This window comes from Nomascus leucogenys, chromosome 13 (genome assembly GCF_006542625.1).
Source record: "Nomascus leucogenys isolate Asia chromosome 13, Asia_NLE_v1, whole genome shotgun sequence".
Classification (NCBI taxonomy): Eukaryota; Metazoa; Chordata; class Mammalia; order Primates; family Hylobatidae; genus Nomascus; species Nomascus leucogenys.
In genome coordinates, this window is record NC_044393.1 from 89015187 (window position 1) to 89036268 (window position 21082).

The window sequence follows — 21082 nt, forward strand, 5'->3', positions numbered from 1 at the left end:
GGACACTTAGAATAAGTTCTATGTTGAGACTTTGGGTTCACAGGCCTTCCTCTCTGGGCCACATTTTTCTCCTCTCTGTCAATGAAGGATGGCTGCGAGGATTTCCAAGGTCCTTTCCCGGGTCGGGGAGTCCTCATTTAGCGTGCGCTTGCTGCCCTCTGCTGGCAGAATTTGCTCAGGACCGCTCTGCCCCTGCTATTCCTGAAAGCTGCAGACAAAGCCAGCAACTGCTGGGTGGACCAGCCAGTGAGTGGGATAGGGACTTGAGTTTTGTTGTCTCCCTGGTTCGACTAAGACATGGAGGTGTGTGCGTCCCTCCGCCTCATCGTTCGCTCCTCAGGTGTGGAGAAGCGCTAGGGTAGGTCTCAGACAGACAGACAGACCTATGCCCCTGAGTGTACATTAGGACAGCCAGGGGGCTATAAAGGGAGAGCTGGTGCCCAGGCCCCACCTCAGACCAACACTGGGGAGTAGGGCCCAAGCATCCATCTATGTTAAAGCATATAAAAATCTGGCTGTTTCTGGCTGGGCGCGGTGGCTCACGCCTGTAATCCCAGCACTGTGGGAGGCAGAGGCAGGCGGATTGCCTGAGGTCAGGAGTTCGAGACCAGCCTGACCAACATGGTGAAACCTCATCTCTACTAAAAATACAAAAATTAGCCAGGCGTGGCGGTGAGCGTCTGTAGTCCCAGCTACTCAGGAGGCTGAGGCAGGAGAATTGCTTGAACCCAGGAGGAGGAGGTTGCAGTGAGCCAAGACCGGGCCATTGCACTCCAGCCTGGGCAATAAGAGCAAAACTCTGTTTCAAAAAAAAAAAAAAAAAAAAAAAAGCTGGCTGTTTCTAACATGCAGCCACACGGAGAACTGCTGAACCAAGACGATCTTTACATACGTATCTTTTTGTTTGTTTGAGATGGAGTTTTGCTCTTGTTGCCTAGGCTGTGATCTCAGCTGCACTGCAACCTCCACCTCCTGGTTCAAGTGATTCTCCTGTCTCAGCCTCCAGGGTGGCTGGGATTACAGGCACCCACCACCATGACCAGCTAATTTTTTGTACTTTTAGTAGAGACAGGGTTTCATCATGTTGGCCAGGCTTGTCTTGAACTCCTCACCTCAGGTGATCCACCCACCTCGGCCTCCCACAGTGCTGGGATTACAGGCGTGAGCCACCGTACCTGGCCTACATGGGTATCTTGACCTAAAGGCCTAGAAGCAGTTAAAAAAAAAAAAAAAAAAAAAAAAGCCCATCTAGGGAAAGAGTAAATAAAGACTTTGATTTTCTGATACAAAATTTGCTTAGCCTGTCTTTAAAAATTTTCTTTCTTTGACAAACCGTGACAACTTACAAGCCATACAGTTTTCTCAGGGAACCAACACCATTTACCCATTAGGGATGCTGCTCCCAGATCCAGTTTTTCTTTTTGAGATGTAGTTCCCTATTTCTGTGTCCCGCACCTCTGTTTCTTGTTTGATACATGCATATTCCTGCATTTGTTAAGATTCGTTTGGTTGCAGACAATGGAATTCAGAATGTTGCTAACTTCAGCCGCAAGTGAGAACTTGTTGGAAGGTACCAAGATGCCACCCACAGGGCCACCTGCCAGGAGCAGATGGCAAACAGGAACTGGAACTCTATGGGGCACAAAGAAATGGTCTCTCCGTCCTTTGCTTCTGCTTTGTTGTATACATCTGATTCATTTCTTCTTTCTTGAGGCCAACTGCTGTTTTCTGCTCATTAATCCACAAGGCCGAATGTGGCCAACAATGGGTCTCCACTTCCCTGTGTTCAATCGCCACCTGCTGGAGAAAAACTTTTTTCTTTGTCCCAGATCCAAATTTCCAAACTGGTCCCTTTGGGCCAGTCAATCTTGGCCTGCAGGGCTGGCTACAGGATGTGTGAGGCCCAGTGAGTAATAAAAGTGTGGCAGCCTTTATTCCCAAAGCGGGGGGAGGTGTCCATCGTGGTACTCAGCGAGCTTCTTCGTTTCTTCTGTAGTCTCTTTTTCGACTTGTCATGGTGCTTTTTATTTTCTATTTACTGTTGTTCTAAGTAAAGAAAGCTCAATGTTAAATTATTAGCAAGCATTTTACCATTCATCTTTATATCAAACAATGCCAGTTTTAAATGTAAATTTCAGAGCGTTTAACTCATGCAGAACCACTGAAATTACACAATTGGTGTTTGTGACTTGTTGGCCAGAAGAGACAAACACAAACCAAACTCATAAAGATTGGAAACAGGAAGACAGGGTGCCTCCAGGTTCACCCAAGGGGGATGCTCTTTCAGGCCTGGACATACTGGATGAGCTGGGGGAGTCCAGACCCTTCCAGGCATCCAAGGGCCCTGTCAGCCACCAGACACAGGCACTGAGACCCAGCCAGGGAGGCAGGGTCTAGGGAAATTGGTCCAGCTGTCTCCCCTTTCCACAGCCTTCCCCAGCTAGCCACAGCAGACTAACCTCCAAGGATCTCTAAACCTCTGTGCTATGACACACTCAGTACCTGGGCTAGGGGTGGGCAGAGGTTTGCCCCCATCGAGACACAGCCTCTGGCCGGCCCTGCCACATACACTGTGTGCTGCCAGCCTAGGGCAGGGACAGCCACCACCACGCCCACCCGAGATGCTGCAGGGTGCATGCACCCTATCCTGGCCCTCTCTGTGCCTGTACCCAGGACCCTGTGAAGTGCGGACAGCAACAGTGGCCATAGGTCAGGGCAGAAAGGGGGAAGCCAGGTGGAGAGCACAGGCAGCTGAGAGCTGGTCGTGGGAGGCAGCCACAGGTGGAGCCATGCATAAGCCAGGCTTCCAAAGCACAGATTCAAAGATAAAGTTATGTCCGGGTGCAGTGGCTCACGCCTGTAACTCCAGCACTTTGGAAGGCCAAGGCAGGCGGATCACTTGAGGTCAGAAGTTTGAGGCCAACCTGGCCAACATGGTGAAACCCCATCTCTATTAAAAATACAAAAGTTAGCCAGGCATGGTGGCAGATGCCTATAATCCCAGCTATTTGAGAGGCTGAAGCAGGAGAATCACTTGAACCTGGGAGGCGGAGGATGCAGTGAGCCGAGATTACACCACTGCACTCCAGCTTGGGCGACAGAAAAAGACTCTGTCTCAAAAAAAAAAAAAAAAAAAAAAAAAAGATAAAGTTATGAAGACTCTCAAGACAGCAGCCACAGAGCATTAACCCCTGCACAGAGCCCTTTTCATTGGTCACTTGCTCAGCCAGCTGCCCCAGTGGCCTGTTATGGGAGTGGCAAGTGTGGGGTTGAGTGATAACCTTCTAAAGTTAGAAACTTTCCCAGAAATGCAGGTGGGAGAGCTTTGGGAAAACCATCCAAACCTTGTTATTTTTTATGACAAAGTAGGAATGCCACCCTGGCCCTCTAAATTCATAAACAGTCACAGACATGGGATTAAACTACATATAATTTCTGCAACCTGCCTTATGGACATCATTAAACAGCTGCATTATATTGAATGGCTATGTCATCACAGATTAGCTACGATACTGGCTATGGACTTCAAGACTCCACGTGTCCTGGCCCCTGCCCTTCCACCCCTCTGACCCGACATGCGGTTCTAACAGGTTCCCGGGTGTTGCTGCTGCTGCTGACCCTTGCCCATCCCGGAGCTCACTTTGAGAGCTGGCTGAGATCCCAGGCAGGGTGGCCGGTGGCTGCTGCAGGGCTGTGAAGGGCTCCCCCTGCAGATGGAGGAACTAGGCCTCCCAGCGCCTGTCCCTGGAACATTGGCGGCTTCAGAATGGACTTGCCCTGGAGGCCAGCCTCCTGCTGCTCTGGGAAAAAGAGGGAACAGAAGAAAGCAATCCGCCACCTTGGGGACTCCTCCTGGATTAGCATTATCTAGGTGAAGAAAGTGAGACCATCACCTACTAACCAGATAACTCATTCCACCTCTGTGGGGAAACTGGCAGAGCAGCAAATAAGCTTCCTTAATCCCGGTGCACCCACACCCTGCTCAAGACCTCATGGGCACGTGTTCATTTTCAGGCCAAAGATGGGGAGCCAGGGAGTGACAGACTGTCACTCCAGGAGAGTCACCCAGGAGGTGTTAGGATCCCCACATGTGCACCCCCTGAAATCTAATCAATGTTTTCCAACTGTTCCTAATCTGACCTGTGCAAATGGAATCTCATTCGAACTTGCATTTTTCTTCGTAGTGACTCATATTGCCTCTGTGTTTTGCCTGTTCATAGCCTTTGACCATTTTTCTAGCTAGTTTTCTTTTCCTACTGATTGATAGTAGCTCTTTGGTTTTTGTTACTGTTAATCCTTTATAGATGTTGCAAACTTTTTTATTTGCTATTTCACTATTTGCCTTTTGACTTCGTAATGTGCCATGACTACCCATGTGACAGGCTCTTTGAGCCTCAGTTTTCTCATCTAAGAGATGGGGAAACAGTCGCCACACTGGCTTAGTGGAGGATCAAATGAGGGAACGTCTATGCTGCACTTGGTCGACCACATCGTCAGCTCCCAATAAATGCTGGCAGCTGTGGTTGCCGCTGCAGTTTTATAACCAAACTCCTCTGTATTACAAAGACCCCTGAGCCCCAGGCTACCACTGTGAAATATAAGCACAATAGAACACACTGAGCACCAATCAGATGCAATTTGGGTCATACTGACTTTCCATTTTGTGGAGTTTCTGTTTAAATATTTGCCAAAGTTGGAAACGAGATTGAAATTTAAGGAAACGACAAAATGCCGTGAGATTTGGGCTAACTCGAACTTCTCCCTTTGTCACGACCCCTCCAGCAGATGGCCCCTGAGTTCTGCAGCCTCGAGGAAGGCCTGCCCTATCTGGACATGGTGATTGCAGAGACGCTGAGGATGTACCCACCAGCTTTCAGGTGTGTGGCAGCCCCCTCTCCTGCCCCAGTCTCCACCCCCTACCCCTACCCTCTGCCCCACCCTGCAGGTCAGGGCCCTCCTCCATCGGTTGCCACATGTGTTTCTGGAGGGCAGCGCCTGAGTCCTGGGTTCCTTTGTATCCCCCAGGGTACCTCAGATATCTGGCCCGCTTTCCTATAGGTTAACAAGCTTCTCAAAGCTTCACTGGCCTTTTCTTAACACCGCCTTCCTCCCCAGCCCAAGCTGGCCCTTTGGTCTCCTAGCCTGTGCTGGCTTTTGCCATTTCTCCTGCCTGTTCATTCATTAATTAATTCATTCAGCAATTGTTTACTGAGCACCTTCTCTGTGCCAAGCATTGGGAAATCAGCTGTATATAAAACAGATAAAAGTCCCTGACCGATCTTGGAGCTGGCATTCAGACAGTAGGGGACTGTCTGAGTCCTGGGAGCTCTTTCCTGCCATCCAACACCCCCAGCTGTCCCATCCTGGAGCTCCAACACGACTCACCCTCCAAAACATCTCACCACCCCTCAAGACGTCTGTGTTGGGCTTGCCTCACCTGGTCCTCCCTGCCCTTCCTCCTCAGCACTTTGAGCTGTAACTATACTTCATGTTATATTCTTGGATGCATGCCTGCCACTCCATGACATTTCACTAATGTACACACCAACCAGCCCGGTCACACCAACCTGTGGGTATCTTGAGAGCAAAACCAACTATTGTACTTCGTTCAAACTCTCCCAAACAAGGCACTCCATGGAGAAGGGCATCTTAATTCATGTCCCCAGACCCTTACAGAGAGTGAAATAACAGCCAGATTTCAGGCTCTAGAAACAGAAGCAGCACAAAGCATTAACCGCATGTGATAAATTCCACTCAACACTTTTATGAATTAATAGATCACACATAAACCATATGGAAATAACTTTCGCCATTTTTAAAGAGAATATGTGGATGATTTGAGGGTATCTCAAAATAATATTTCAACACAGAAGTATTACAAAGAATGCAATTGTAGATATTGTCCAAATGTTCAAGTCCGGAAGGAAATACAGAAAATTCCGGTGGCGTGATTAGAACTGCCTTGTCTTCAAGCAGGCAGGGTTTTGGGTCTCAGTGCGGAAGCAGGCCAGTCACTCAGGGGCTCTGTGCCCCCTCTCCCCATGCCAGCATTAAGACTTGTATGCAGCCCTTCCCTGATCTCTTTTGGAACCTCTTGCAAACTGTCATCCAATTCTTTCTTTTATTCTTTTTTTTTTTTTGAGATGGAGCCTTGCTCTGTCGCCCAGGCTGGAGTGCAATAGTGTGATCTTGGCTCACTGCAACTTCCGCCTCCTGGGTTCAAGAGATCCTACCGTCTCAGCCTCCCAAGTAACTGGGATTACAGGTGCCCGCCACTGTGCCCGGATAGTTTTTTGTATTTTTAGTAGAGATGGAGTTTCACCATGTTGGCCAGGCTGGTCTCAAACTCCTGACCTCAGGTGATCTGCCTGCCTTGGCCTCCCAAAGTGCTGGGATTACAGGTGTGAGCCACCACTCCCAGCCTTATTTTTTTCATAATTGATATCCAGCTTTCTTCCAAGGGGATTGTGGGCAGCTGGTGTACATGTTAAAATGAAGTTCAAGATAAAGCATTCAGGGATCAAATAGAACAAAGGCCATTTAAAGGAAAGAAGGCCTTACAGGGCCCCAGAGTTGGCTGATAGCTGGGGTCCAGCTGTGGCTTGGTGACCAGGGCTCCTGGCCAAGAGGGAGAGCAGTCAAGCCAAACAGGTGTGTTCTTCAGCAAGAGGACAGCACAGAAACTGATCAACAGACACAGTACTTCCTGGACCTAAACTCAGCCACGAATCCATCAGACAAGACCTTATATAGCTGTCATGTTGAATAACAAAGGGGTTAGGCTCTTCAACATGAAAATGCGGTGGCCAATTCTCCACTGACCCGTTATGAACAGCAGAGCAGAAAAGGAAGTCGATGCAGGCGGACCCGGAAGCCAGTGATCTCACCTGAGGACCAGACAGAAACTAGAGAACCTGGATGAAGTAGTTAGACTTCATCTAACAGGTCTAGAGGGCACGTCAGAAGACCATCTCGGCCCTGGCCTTGGTTTACTGCGTGATCGTGAGCCTCATGCTGCTCCGTGCCTCTCCTTCCTACAGGTTAAATGGGGACACACACCTGCTTGGCTGGCCCTGAAGAAGCGGGCGAGAGGCAGTGGGTGGCACAGGTGGAACTGCAGTGCCCACTCAGCTGCATGCAGCATGAGGTGTGCAGGGAGGAGCGCTGGCACTGGTCAGACAGTGGAATGGACAGTTTCCATCCAGCCTCGCTCTCCTGAGCCGCCCCTTCCCCACACATGCCCCACACCGCCCCACACCCACCCACACCCCCCCACACCCGCCCCACCCCCCCCCCCCCCCCCCCCCCCCCCCCCCCCCCACCCCCCCCCCCCACACCCGCCCCACACCCGCCCCACACCCCACCCGCCCCACACCCGCCCCACACCCGCCCCACACCCGCCCCACACCCGCCCCACACCCCCCCACCCCCCCACACCCGCCCACACCCGCCCACACCCGCCCCACACCCACCCACACCCGCCCCACACCCGCCCCACACCCGCCCCACACCCGCCCCACACCCGCCTCACACCCGCCCCACCCCCCCCCCCCACCCGCCCCACCCCCCCCCCCACACCCGCCCCCCCCACACCCGCCCCACACCCCCCCACACCCGCCCCACACCCACCTCACACCTGCTCCATGGGCATTTTTCACCCTATCAGCTCTGCTGGCTTTTCTTATTGATCACCAGATATCAGAGAGACAAGGTGTCACAATTCTCACCCAGACCAGAGGATAATCTGCTTCTGCTCAAAGGATTTGGGGGTGAATGTAGGGAGAGTGAGCATTTTTATTTTATTATTTTATTTCATCTCAAAAAGCGTGTTGACTTTTCCCAAGTGCTGACACAACTTGGACTTATTCATAAAAGAAAATCAGAATCGCACTTGTGGGAAACACAGCAGCCCTGTCTGAGCGCCATTGAGGTGACTCTGGGATGCTGTGCGGGGCAGTTCTGAAGCCTCTGTTGATCTCTTACGTGGTTCAGTCTACAGGGAAGGGAAGGCCCTATTTTCCAGCTTCCAGGGGTCTGCCTCCAGGTCCAGGCTGTTTCCAAAAAAGATGAAAAAGCAGGGTGCCAGGGAACAGCTTCATCTGACCCCTTTGGAACTGAGAGTACAGACATCACAACCCCCAGCTGCCTGCCCTGGTTTCAGTGCTGGTGTTTGCTACCAGCTCCAAGCACATATAATTGCATTAGCAGCTTAGCATCTCAATGGGTTCTCCACGCCCTGGCCTTTTTCTGTTCCTCTGTTACATGAGAGGCTCATAACAGAGAGAGGGAGCAGCAAGAAGCCACAGGCTGCTCTTAATCTCTTATGGGCAGGAACAGAGCATAACAGTAATTACCACAATCATTGCATTTCCTCTAGGATATTTAGGGAAGTCCAATCCTACAGCTTGAAGTAAAATCCAGCATAGAATTATTTTTAATTTGTAATTATTTATATTGCCAAAATAGCATGCTTATACTAAAAAAACAAAAAAACAAAAAAAAAACAGTCCCGGCTGGGCGTGGTGGCTCACACCTGTAATTCCAGCACTTTGGGAGGCAAGGAGGGAGGATTACTTGAGTTCAGGAGTTCGAGACCAGCCTGACCAACACGGTGAAACTCTTGTCTCTACTAAAAATACAAAAATTAGCCGGGCATGGTGTCAGGAACCTGTAATCCCAGCTACTTGGGAGGCTAAGGCAGGAGAATTGCTTGAACCTGGGAGTCGGAGATTGCAGTGAGCCAAGATAGTGCCACTGCACTCCACCCTGGGTGGCAGAGCGAGATTCTATCTCAAAAAAAAAAAACAAAACAGTTCCCTAAACAATACAGAATAATTAAAAAAAAAAAAGGCCCCCTGCCATTCTTCATCCCAATCCCATCCCCTAGAGAAGAGAAAGATAGAAATTTAAGTATTCTTCTAGAAATGTTATGTTCATATACAAGCATATATAGTCTACCCTTTAAAAGTAAAGCATAAATGAGATTGTGCCATTGCCCTTGGGTAAAATGAACAATCTGATCAAACATTTTCCTCTCTGGGAGAAGAAGCTATCGGTAGAGACATAGACAACAGGGAACAGATTTTCAAGGCCAAATTTCCTTCCCTCACCAGGACTCACTCAGAGAAGCCAAATTAACAAAGACAGAAAGTAGAAGGCTGTCTGCCAGGGACCAGGGAGAGGGGAAGGGAGGGAGTTAGTGTTTAAGGGACCCAGAATTTCAGTGGGGGAAGAGGAAAAAGTTCTGGAGATGGATGGCAGTGCTGGTTGCACAATGAACGTACCAAAACCACAGAACTGCACACATTTTATATATATATATATATTACCACAATGAAATAATAAACAGATAGGTGAGCAGATAAATAACTAAATAAACCAGGACCAATTCTGGTGTTCCAGTATTCCAGAATTATCATGGCAGCTGATGGACGGTTTGAGCCTGTCCTCATTAGATGTTCTCATGTTCTGTGTTAAGGACTTAAGACTCAGAAGATTTTTCATGGATTCCAGGCACGTGGGAGTGGTACAGACAGGAGCAGGAGTGGGAGCCCATGTACAGGATTCATTAGGGAAACAGAACTTTGCTACATAGGGAGGGTATCTCGAGGACAAGCCTTGACAGAGGGTGTGACCAGCGTCTCCTCCCAACTCCCATGTTACCTGGGATAGGAAATGGCCTGAAGTCTGGAAGGTAGGAGGCAGGAAGTGGGGCTTGGTTTTCTTGCTATGAGCCAGATCTGTTGGAGTGGGATAACGCTGAAGTCAGAGAGACTTCTCAGTCCAACCCTATAGTCACAGAAGTAGTTGGGGAGGGGGTGGGCTGAGAGGTGCAGGGAGGTGATGAAGAGAAGCTGGGGCTGTAATTCTGCCCTCGTCCTAAAAGGCTCTATCTCATCCTTTAAAATCCCAAATCAACTGTAACCAAAACTTTTTTTTTTTTTTTTTGAGACGGAGTCTCGCTCTGTCGCTCAGGTGTGCAGTGGTGCGATCTCAGCTCACTGCAACCTCCTCCTCCTGGGTTCAAGCGATTCTGGTGCCTCAGCCTCCTGAGTAGCCGGGACTACAGGTGCACAACATCACGCCTGGCTAATTTGGGTATTTTTCGTAGAGACGGGGTTTCGCCATGTTGGCCAGGCTGGTCTCCAGCTCCTGACCTCAGGTGATCCACACACCTCCGCCTCCCAAAGTGCTGGGATTATAGGCATGAGCCACCACACCTGGCCATGACCAGAACTCTTGAGAGCATGTGCTCAACACTTGAAGTCCAAAAGTCTACCCAAGTTCAGGAAGAGAGAGGTTCTTCACCTCTCCACCTCGAAGTTTGTTTCTAGAAGGTTGCATGTAGGTCTGAAGAGTGACAGAACATTTGTTTAACAGGAATTCAAAGCCAGCAGATCAGGAAAGGACACTTATAAGGTTTGGAGTTTGGGCTACAGAGGTTTAAGGTAGGTCTTTCGTGGCAAGGAATGTTTGAAATTGGGCAAGATGAGTGAGCTGAGATCGTGCCACTGCACTCCAGCCTGGGCAACAGAGCGAGATTCTGTCTCAAAAAAAAAAAAAAAAAAAGAAAAGAAAAGAAATTGGGCAAGATGACATAACAATTTAGGAATGAGTGAATACAGGTAGGTGAGTTGAAGGGAGTTCTGACAGGTAAGACTGCTGTCTGGTAAGTGAGCTGTTTGCTCAAGCAAGCAAACCATTGTCCTGATAGGAAAGCGGTTTGCTCAGACAAATTAGTTTGCATTAATTTCCTGAAGCCAACAGTGAAGCTATTTCTTGGTTCAGAGGTTTATCTTCCTCGGCAAGAATTTTCTGGAGCAGAGAAGAAGTCACTGACACAGGTGGTCTCAATGCTCAGTCCAAGAGTTGAGTGTGGCTCCAGGTAGACTCATTTCCCAGGGTCACCTGCTGGGCCATAATCAACAAGGTACAAGCTTAAGAGAGTCATGCCGGGATTTCAAGTCGCAAGGAAGAGGGATTCAGTGGTGTTTTCTTGAGTCACAGGTGTTGGTTGTAAGAAATTGGTGAGGTAAGGAAGCTAGAACTCTCCCAGAAACCAGGAACGGCTCTCACTGACAGGCCTCACGGAGGAGACCCGAGCTGGGGAACTGGAAGGTGGTTCAGATTGTTCACAAGCTGCAGTGGCTCCAGCAGTCAGACTGGGGTGTGATCTCACAGCACCAGGAGCCCTGAACACCAGCCTGAGGCTCAGCCCTGAATGCAGCTTGACCAGGCAAACCTGGAGACTGCATCAACACCAGCGGCCTCCAACACACCTGACCTGCTCATGGCCTTAATCCCAAACCCAGGTCCTAAACTACCTCTCACTGTGCATTACAAGTCACTGCCCATCTTCCTGGCTTCTGATCTGCTGCCTTCTCCGATTCATGGCCTCACTTCACCCACTGATTGCCCTTGACTTTGAGCTACAGGTTTCACCAGCTAACTGTGACTCTAGCCTCAGCTCTGGGGCCACACAGCCTCAAGCACCTGGGTCTCACCCCAGCACCAGCTCCCTGTCCTAGGCAGCCCATCCTTGGGAAGAAGCAGACAAAACTGCATGTCAGAGACATGGCTCTGGTTGTCATGAGAAGACTGGATTGGAAAGAGGTCAAGGAGCGACGAGAATCTAAACTAAGGAGATGGCAGTAAAACTGGAGAGATGGCACCATATGAAAGACCAGTGATGAATCTGCAGACAGGGAGGGACAAGTCCAGGACAGCTTCTGGTTTCTGGCTTTCTCAAGCCTGTGTGGGAAACAGAAGGAGGAGAAGATTCTGACGATCTGCTGCTGCTCAGGCCGACTTCAAGGATTCTGTGGACCACTCGGGGAAGAGGCCGGGTCTGTGGGTAGAAATTGGAACCGGGGTTCAGGCTGGGGTTGGGGTAGGAGGCTTAGGAGATAATGGAAGTTGAATCTGGGAGTGCGGCCGAAATCCCTGGGAAGTGCCAGGATTTAAGAGGCTGGTGGATGCAGAAGAGCCTGCCAGTGAGGGAGAAATCAAGGAAAGAAATGTGTGTGTGTGTGTGTGTGTGTGTGTGTGTGTGTGTGTGTGTGTCTGAGAGAGTCTCTCAGACACACACACACAGAGAGAATGGTAAAGATGATGGACACAGGCCGGGCTCAGTGGCTCATGCCTGTAATCCCAGAACTTTGGGAGGCCGAGGCGGGGGATCACTTGAGGTCACAAGTTCGAGACCAGCCTGACCAACATGGTGAAACCACCCCCCACCTCTACTAAAAATATAAAAATTAGGGGGGGGGGGGGGGGGGGGGGGGGGGGGGGGGGGGGGGGGGGGGGGGGGGGGGGGGGGGGGGGGGGGGGGGGGGGGGGGGGCCCACCTCCCTAAAACTAAAAAAAAAAAAAAAAAAAAATATAAAAATTAGTCAGGCCTGTTGACACACACCTGTAGTCTGAGCTACTTGGGAGGCTGAAGCAGGACAATTGCTTGAACCTGGAAGGCAGAGGTTGCAGTGAGCAGAGATTGTGCCACTCCAGCCTGGGTGACAGAGACCCTGTCTCAAAAAAAAAAAAATAAATAACAAATGAAGATGAAGAAGAAAGAAGGAGGAGGAGGAGAAGAAAAGGAGGAGGAGGAGAAGAAAAGGAGGAGGAGGATGCAGCAAGAACAGCAGGTGAATCTGGGTAAATGATACATGGGTATCTTATGTACTATTCTTCAACTTTTCTGTAAGTTCAGAATTATTTCCAAATGAAAATTAAAACAGAAAAACAAAACAAAGAAATGTGCAAGAGGAAGACAGTCAATGACATAGACAGACCAAGTCAGACTGAGGAGTATTCATCAGACATACCCATAAATGTTCTTTGGGGATCTTGGCATGGGGACCATCCACAGGAGGGAGGGGACAGATGCCAGGCAGCAGGGCTAGTCAGTGAAATGGAAGGAGAGGGAGCGAGAGGGTGAGCGAGGGCAATTTTAAGAGGCTTGGCTGTGAATGGGAAGATAGAATAGGCTGTGGCCCAGGAATGACCCTCCAAGCCCCCACTATGAAAGCAATCCTTCCAAAGCACTTTGCACCCCAACATGGGGCAGAAGAGGGGCCCTTTGGTGCTTGACAAATGGATGCATGAAGGGATGGATGAGTACATTTTCATCAAGGACCAAGTGAGCCTAGCCTCGGGGCTGCAGACTCCTGGGCAGTGAGTGGTAATGGGGTGGGGGCTTGGTCATCCTGGGAAGGAGGCTGAGCAGGGGGTTCTCCACACACCATGCTGCCTGCCCCTGATCCCCTTCACACTCAAGACTCTGCCTGCCCAGCATGCCCCAAGCTCTGCTCCTCGTCTGTACTTTGCACCCACCCCCCAACCTGGTGTTTCCCTCAGATTCACACGGGAGGCGGCTCAGGACTGCGAGGTGCTGGGGCAGCGCATCCCCGCAGGTGCTGTGCTAGAGATGGCCGTGGGTGCCCTGCACCATGACCCCGAGCACTGGCCTAGCCCGGAGACCTTCAACCCTGAAAGGTGAGTGCTGCCCCTTTTAAAAAGCTCTGAAGGAATGTGAGTGTGTGGGACAGAAATTTACCAGTGGAGGCAGCAGCCGGGAGGCACAGACTTAGTAGAATTGTCCCCAAAAGGCATAATTTCCAAAGGAAATTATTATACCATTTTTTAGCCGGGCACGGTGGCTCATGCCTGTAATCCCAGCACTTTGGGAGGCCGAGACAGGCAGATCATGAAGTCAGGAGATCGAGACCATCCTGGCTAACACAGTGAAACCCCATCTCTACTAAAAATACAAAAAATTAACTGGGCGTGGTGGTGGGCACCTGTAGTCCCAGCTACTCGGGAGGCTGAGGCAGGAGAATGGCATGAACCCGGGAGGCAGAGCTTGCGGTGAGCCGAGATGGTGCCACTGCCCTCCAGCCTGGGCAACAGAGCGACACTCTGTCTCAAAAAAAATAAATAAATAAAATAAAAATAAATAAATAAATAATTATACCATTTTTTCAAGGTCCAAACTGAATCCAGAGATTTAGCATTTCAGCAGCCCTGCATGCAAGGAACAAGGCAATTTCAAATGATTGTCTTCCATTCATTCAAGCCAGGACATGGGATACAGGATTGTATTTCAGGTCTGCACTGGAAAGTAACAGGACATCATTTCCTTTTTAAAAAACGGGCATCTATGCCAAAACAATAGCTTCAGCTAATGTCTCCATGAATCTGAATTCATTTGATCCGCTGGTTGACCTGGGTCCCCTCCTTCCACCAGCTGGCTTTGGTTCATTATCTCATTTCTGGGCTCTGTGATTGGAAACATCTGAGCAGGCGGCCACACTCTGGTCCTCATCAGAACCAGTCAATATCCCCTCTGTGTGTGATCTGGCAAGGGAAGGGCTGGCCCAGCACCAGTTGTGTTTTCACCTTTCATGGCTCCAACTGAATTCAGCCCAAGTCTACGACCCAGTCACTGGGAAAGCGTGAGCAATGGGATCTACACAAATAATACTCCACAGTCAGCAGCTCCTGAACACGCTGCAGCCACAGGGCTTACAGCCTCACAATAAAGCCCAGGGGTAGTAAAAAGTGAGCTCGCTGTTACAGAAGAGTGAGTGCCACCTAGCTTCACTGTCATGGGACACACGCTGCAGGCAAATGCACTACTTGGTAGGAGATTCAGCAGTTCTGAGGAAGGGCCTCCAGCTCTCCAGGTACTGCAGCTTCCAATGGTTCAAGTGTCCAGTGCAGGGGCCTGCAAAGCAAGCATGGGCAGGAGAGGGGCTGCCAGTGTGGCTCAAGAGACCTGCAGGGCAAACCAGCAGGACACGCCCCCCAGGGAGGGCCCGGGAGGTGCTGAGGTGCCCAGTACCCTGCCAAGGAAGTAAGCAGGTGGTGGCTGGGGCATCCTACAGGAGGGGAGGTGGTGCCATGGGCCCAGGTGAGGGTGATCGCCAAGCCCTGGGGTTCAGGGATGCCGTGTTTAGACTCTGACTGTGGGTGGTGGTGAGTCTGTGGGCTTATTAGCCACACATTGAATTCCTAAGGAGAGGCAGGGAGGGTGCTGTGGACATTCCAGGTGATTCCGTGAATTCAGCTCTGCCTCTGGGGCTGTGCAGGAAGACAGGCCAGGAGCAGAGAGGGACTGAGGCTCAGGAATGAGCAGCCATCAGCTCCCAGAGCCTTGGGGACATCCTTGTCTCAGATGCAGGGGTGGCTCAGCTGGAGCACAGGGCTGCAGAGGGAAGGGAGCGGGTGTTCCGAGCCAGCCCTGACCACACCGACCTGCAGGTTCAAGGCTGAGGCCCGGCAGCAGCACCGGCCCTTCACGTACCTGCCCTTCGGGGCCGGCCCACGGAGCTGCCTCGGGGTGCAGCTGGGGCTGCTGGAGGTCAAGTTGACACTGCTCCACGTGCTGCACAAGTTCCGGTTCCAAGCCTGCCCTGAGACCCAGGTGAGGCCCCACTGCTCAGAGGCAGGGGCAGGGACAGGGGTGGGAGGGCCACCCCCGTTCTCTGCGCGAGAGCAGGCCAGCCTGGGGGCAGCAACAGGCTCTGCCTCCGTGAGCTTGGGCGAGCTTCTTAACCTCTCTCGGCCTCAGTTTCTTGATTCGTAAAGTGGGGATGATAATAATAACACCCTCTACCTCTCAACATCCTGTGAGGATCCAGTGAGTTCACACAGCGCTCAGGTAAGCCCTGGCATGCCAACCTGAGCACATGTTAACCATTGTTATTAGTATTGTTCTCCGCACACCAGGGCTGGACCTCACCTTGCTGGAGCTCTTCCCACCTCCACATAGGGCACACAGACAATGGCATTTGCAGTTGTGACATGTGCCTGCCTTTGCAGGGTGGGGGGTGCATGGCTTGTCCTGCAGAAGCTGGGAACACCTTCTCTGGCTCCTCCTGACAGAACAAAGGGAAGCTGAGGGATTTCAGCTCCTTGAAGTGTACCCCCAGCTTTGCCTTCCCCCCTTGTGCAGACACTCACATGTCCCCATGGCCACAGTCTGGTCCCTCTCACAGGTGGTGACACAGCCTCTTCCCAACAACATATGCCTTCATTCTTGAGGTACTAGACTGGTGCACAGACCCTGTCCTCACCCAGAGAGCTGGGCTCTCCTGAAATGGGGCCTCACCCACTTTTCCAGCCCTATCTCCCCCCACATCACACACTCCAGAACCAGCAGACCAATTTCTCAACAGGTCAGGGAGCTTATATCCCCCCCTTTCACACTCACAGCAATCCTGCAGAGTAGGAGTGACTATTCCCATTCTTTAGATGAGGAACCAAAGCTCAGAGAGGTTAAATAACTTGCCTAAGGCCACACAGTTGGACTGCAGGCTTTGTGATGGCAGGGACCCAGCCTGGCATATTCATTGTTGGACTTTCCAGCATCTAGCTTAATGCCAGGTGCATGACAGGTGCTCACTCATTCATTCAACAAACATTAATGAGCAAATGGATAAGCAGCCAGAGATGAAAGAAACGGGGGTCTTCACCCAGATCCTGCTCACTCCCAAGCTCTCCCTCCTTCCTGACATCTGGCTACGTCTCTGCACAGCGTTAGCTATTCCCTGCTCATCCTGACCACTGCTGTCCCCTGCAACTATCCTCATGCTGGTCCTGCCACTCGGAACCCACTGTTCAATTGCAGACCTGGACACGCAGGCATAGGAAGGCATAAGGACACAGTGACAGCAACAATTCTAGATTGAGACAGGCAGTGCCTCTGACAGACAACCTGGGACCAGCTGCTGGTCCTGGAGGAATAACGAGCTTGGATGGGGCACATAGAGTCTGAGGTACTGAAAGTGAACTGAAAGTGAACGCGTCCACACACTCTGGGCTGGAGACAGGCAGGGGCAGATCGGCAGAGCAGAGCCAAACCAAGTGAGGTCAAGGGGCAGACGGAGGAGCAGCCCCACTGCATCGGGGCTTCCACGTGTGCAGGGCTTGTCTCACTTCCCCACGATCTCAACGTACAGTACAGCAGCCAGACCAGTCTCCCAAAATGCTGCTTATGCCTGGCACTCCCCGGCTTAAGAACCAGCCAGGAGTCGAGGGCTCCCCCTTCTTCCTTGTCTGCTCAGACAAGTGCTGGGGCCTGCAGCTTTTTCAGATGCCTTTGAGGGCTGTGGTTCCCACAGGAGACACGTGCAGCCCCAAGCACTAAGACCCTGGTGACTCTTTGCTGTCACATTAGCCACTGGGTCATCATTTTACTCAGCTCCAGAGGAAACCCAACACCTTGAGTAATTCTTTGGCTTTTCTTCAAAGCCCCCAGTCCACCACTGGCTCTGCCTTTTAAGCTGGACATAGGAAAGCTTTCTGGATGTCAGTGAGGCCAGATCACAGCACACATGAGCAGAACAGCATGAAGCTGCTCTCCCCAGAGCCCCTCGGCCAGAGGGCATTGCTCCGTTACTGGCCAGAACTGGGGAGTGAGATGGGGAGGATCGGCAGGGACGGCTGGAGTCACTGAAAGATAGGTTTGGGGCTTTGCTCTCTGCTTTCTTCTCGTGTGACCTTGGACAAGGGACTTGGTCTCTTGAACCTCCAAGTCTTCATTGGTACAGTGAGACGCTACTATCTCTTTGACAAATATTTTAATTTTCTCTATTTTAGGTACCGCTGCAGCTAGAATCCAAATCTGCCCTAGGTCCAAAAAATGGTGTCTATATCAAGATTGTATCCCGCTGACACAGAAGGCCGCCGGGTGGGGGGAGGGCACCCCCAAATTCAAAGGAAACCCTAAGTGTGAATGTTCAGAATTTTGGAAAAATGTCACTGAAGTGATTGAAAGAGTGCTTGGCATGCAAGGATAAGAGGTTTTTTACATAACATTTCCTAAATGCTTAATAAACGTTTGTTGCACTTGGTTTTGACACTGCCAATGGGGTTTGAACCTGTGCTCTCTCTAAATGAAGAATTGCTGATAAATAAGTGAAAATGTAGTTTTGACAAAACAACTGAGAATGTGGGGTTTTAAAGGAAGTCCCAGGCTTATGCTGAAAGGAATCCATGGTGCAGGGCACATGAGGACTCCCAGGTAAGCCTGTCCTGATGGCACCAGCTCGTGGCTCTTTCAGCTTCTCGTGCATTGTGGAGTTGTGGAGAATGACATTTATCAGAAGTTCAACCTCAACAGTGGTTCCAAAGCTTTATTATGCTTTGATTTTCCTAGGTAGAGTAGTACCAACTTTACAGTCAAGTTTCAATCGACAGAAAAATGAGAGTCTGAAAAATGACATACGTTTTCTTTTAAAGAACACTGTATCGGCTGGTCGCGGTGGCTCACACCTGTAATCCCAGCACTTTGGGAGGCTGAGGTGGGTGGATCGCCTGAGGTCAGGAGTTCGAGACCAGTCTGGCCAACATGGTGAAACCCCGTATCTATTAAAAATACAAAAAAACTTAGCCAGGCGTGGTGGCGGGCGCCTGTAATCCCAACTACTTGGGAGTCTGAGGCAGGGGAATTGCTTGAACCAGGGAGGTGGAGGTTGCAGTGAGCCGAGATCGCACCACTGCACGCCAGCCTGGGTGACAGAGCAAGACTCCATCTGAAAACAAAAACAAAACAAAAAAACCCCAAAAAACACTGTATATCAATTTTGATCAAAGAATCAAAATATAGAGGTGATTTTTTTGTAAAAATAAGTATTGTGTTGCTAAGCAGTTCACATTCAACCAAGCACTTGCAAGGTCAGTCTCAAGATCAGCCACCAGCAGCTGTGCATTCATGGCTGCTGGTGAAGAGCAGTATCACCTCCCTGTGCCTCAGGGGCCTCTTCTGTAAAATAAGGAGGCTGGCCTCGATCAAAACACCTCTTGTCCTCTAGTTGACACCTGAGCAGCTTTAAGGGGTTGAATGTTGTATAGAGAACGATCTTGTAGAAATCTGTAAGCCCCTTATGTGACACCCAGACGCTGACGACCCACCTTTAGAAACTTCAGGCTCTTTTGGGAGTGTTGGCAGAATGAGTTTCCACATATTCACTGCTGGGACTGCTGCTTCCACTGTTTGGTGGTCCCCCATCCCCTTCAGCCAGGAGCACCCCCTGCATCCCTCAAAGTCCCCCTTGGGGGGTCCCTTCTCTCATTCTCGCCCTCCGGGCAGGAAGAGGACACCCCAGCTGCCCAGCACTGGGCCAGGCCTGTGAGTGACTGCTACCTCAAGGTGCAGGGGTGTCCTGTGGACCTCCCCACACCCTTGTTGCCACCACCTGCCCTTCTCCATCACCTGGCCCCTCTGCAATGCCCAGCCTGGGACTCAGACTCACTGGAGAAAACCATCCAGCCCTGGGGACCTGTCGGCCTCCCTGCCTGTCCCACAATCTCTGACCTCCCCACGGCCGCCGCCACCATAGAACCTCAGCCTGCAGACAGGCCCAATGGTGCACTCAGCTCCCTGCTTGGAGCACAGCCCCACAACCTGAGCCCTCCCTTGGGACCTCTGGCCCCACCCCCCGGCCTGTCAGCTCCATCCAGCTTCCCTCACCTTCCCAGCTCAGGTAGTCACCACCTTCAGACACAGTGGTAGAGGCTTCCTCATGTGCTGGGGTCACTGGACTTCAGTCCTTCTACTGTGTGAACCCACCAACCCCACCTCTGCTTAAATCCCACTGTTCACATCCAATACCAGCTATCACAGGGCAGGGAACTGCACCGCCTGGTCCTCCAAAAAACCCTCTTGCTAGATTCCCAACTGGGTCCTCACAAAGATTCTGGCCAATCCCACACACATACACCCATGTCCCGGATTCTACCACCTCCTGGCACCAAACATCTTGAGAGTCATAGTCATTTCGACCCCTTCTCATCACAACGCCCACCCTCTCTGCACCGGCAGGAACGGCTCCCTCCCCGTCATCAGGCCATCTGGCCACGTGGCTCCCACCCTCCCTAGCATTGCTGGTCCAAGGACTTGCTCTTCCTAACCTGCTTTCTCCCAGGTCACCCAGCCATGGCTGCCGCAGTCTTCACAGCTCAGTGGACTTTTTCAGAGCAACTGAGCATCTCCCAGCGGATCCCTCTGGCCGCTCTCCCCATCTACACCCCCAGTGAACCAGTTCTGCTCCCTGAATCTCCCCAGCTCCCAGATGATTCAGAAGCATAGAATCAGTTCACTTACATGCGAGACCTAAGCAACAGACGTGCATCTGATTTAATAGTTTTCTCTGACACCTCTTTGCCCCCTGCCCAACTACACCATAGCAGGACCAATGACTTAATGAAAAAGCAATGAGTGAAATGGCAGGATCAGTCAGGCTGTGAGGGAAATTCGGAGGGGGTTCTGAAAATCATACCACGGGCAACCATGTGGCTGACCCAGCTGCTGGGTGAAGCTGTGTTGTTCTTTCTGTTTCCCTGGTCATTTACCTTGGCTCTCCTCCAGCTTAATTGTACTTGCCTGTGTTAAGGTTTCAGATCACTCCAAAGATGGAAAAATGGGCTCATACTCACCTTGGACCTGAGAAATACAGGCAAGCCAACTGAAGCCCAAGCAGCAAGTCGCCAGCAGACACACGTCCTCGGGAAGGTGGAGGCTGGGCAAAAAGCAGGTAGTGAGGACCAAGCAGGGAGGGCTGACAGCCTGGTGACACCAGTGGCCCTGCCAGCCCCTCCGCCAACAGGACCAGAACCAGCCAATGCCCAGAAGGGAGGCTCCTGTAAACTGCCACGTATGGGGGACACACACAACACTCTCTCCATATGCACAGCACATTGCTCAATGGTGAACCTGGGTCTTATGGTGCCTGAAACTTATCTACGAATTGGAGGCAAGAGAAAAAAAAATGTGTAACGTTTGCAAATTTTATCAAAACCTATGACCACGTGACCATATTGCTAGGGTCCCTCCTAGGGCCTGGGGAGGGGCTCCAGCAAGTGAGGGGCCCTGAACCTTCAGCTTCATTGTCTTCGTAATAAATCCATACATAGCTCACAAAGCCATGTCATCAGCTCTGTCACAACCCTGATACAGTCTGAATGTTATGACCCCCAAAATTCCAATGTTGAAATCCTCACCCCTGCGGTGATAGTATTTAACGTAGAGGTGATTAGACCACTAGGGCGCAGCCCTCATGAATGTGATTCGGTGCCTTTATAA

At 51.0% G+C, this 21082-nt stretch overlaps 1 protein-coding gene across 2 annotated transcripts in view; it reads left to right on the forward strand.

Moving 5' to 3' along the window:
• Positions 1-17867, forward strand: part of TBXAS1 (thromboxane A synthase 1) — a 190235-nt gene extending 172368 nt beyond the window's left edge. Inside the window, exons 10-13 of one of the 2 annotated variants that reach the window (XM_030825843.1) lie at positions 4783-4877; positions 13354-13491; positions 15259-15421; positions 17599-17867. In XM_030825843.1, coding sequence (XP_030681703.1) covers positions 4783-4877; positions 13354-13491; positions 15259-15421; positions 17599-17673 — 471 coding nt within the window. In that variant the 3' untranslated portion in view covers positions 17674-17867. The remainder of the gene's footprint in view (positions 1-4782; positions 4878-13353; positions 13492-15258; positions 15422-17598) is intronic. The other variant, XM_003270804.4, reaches the window with a different exon arrangement.
• The last annotated feature ends 3215 nt before the right edge of the window (positions 17868-21082 follow it).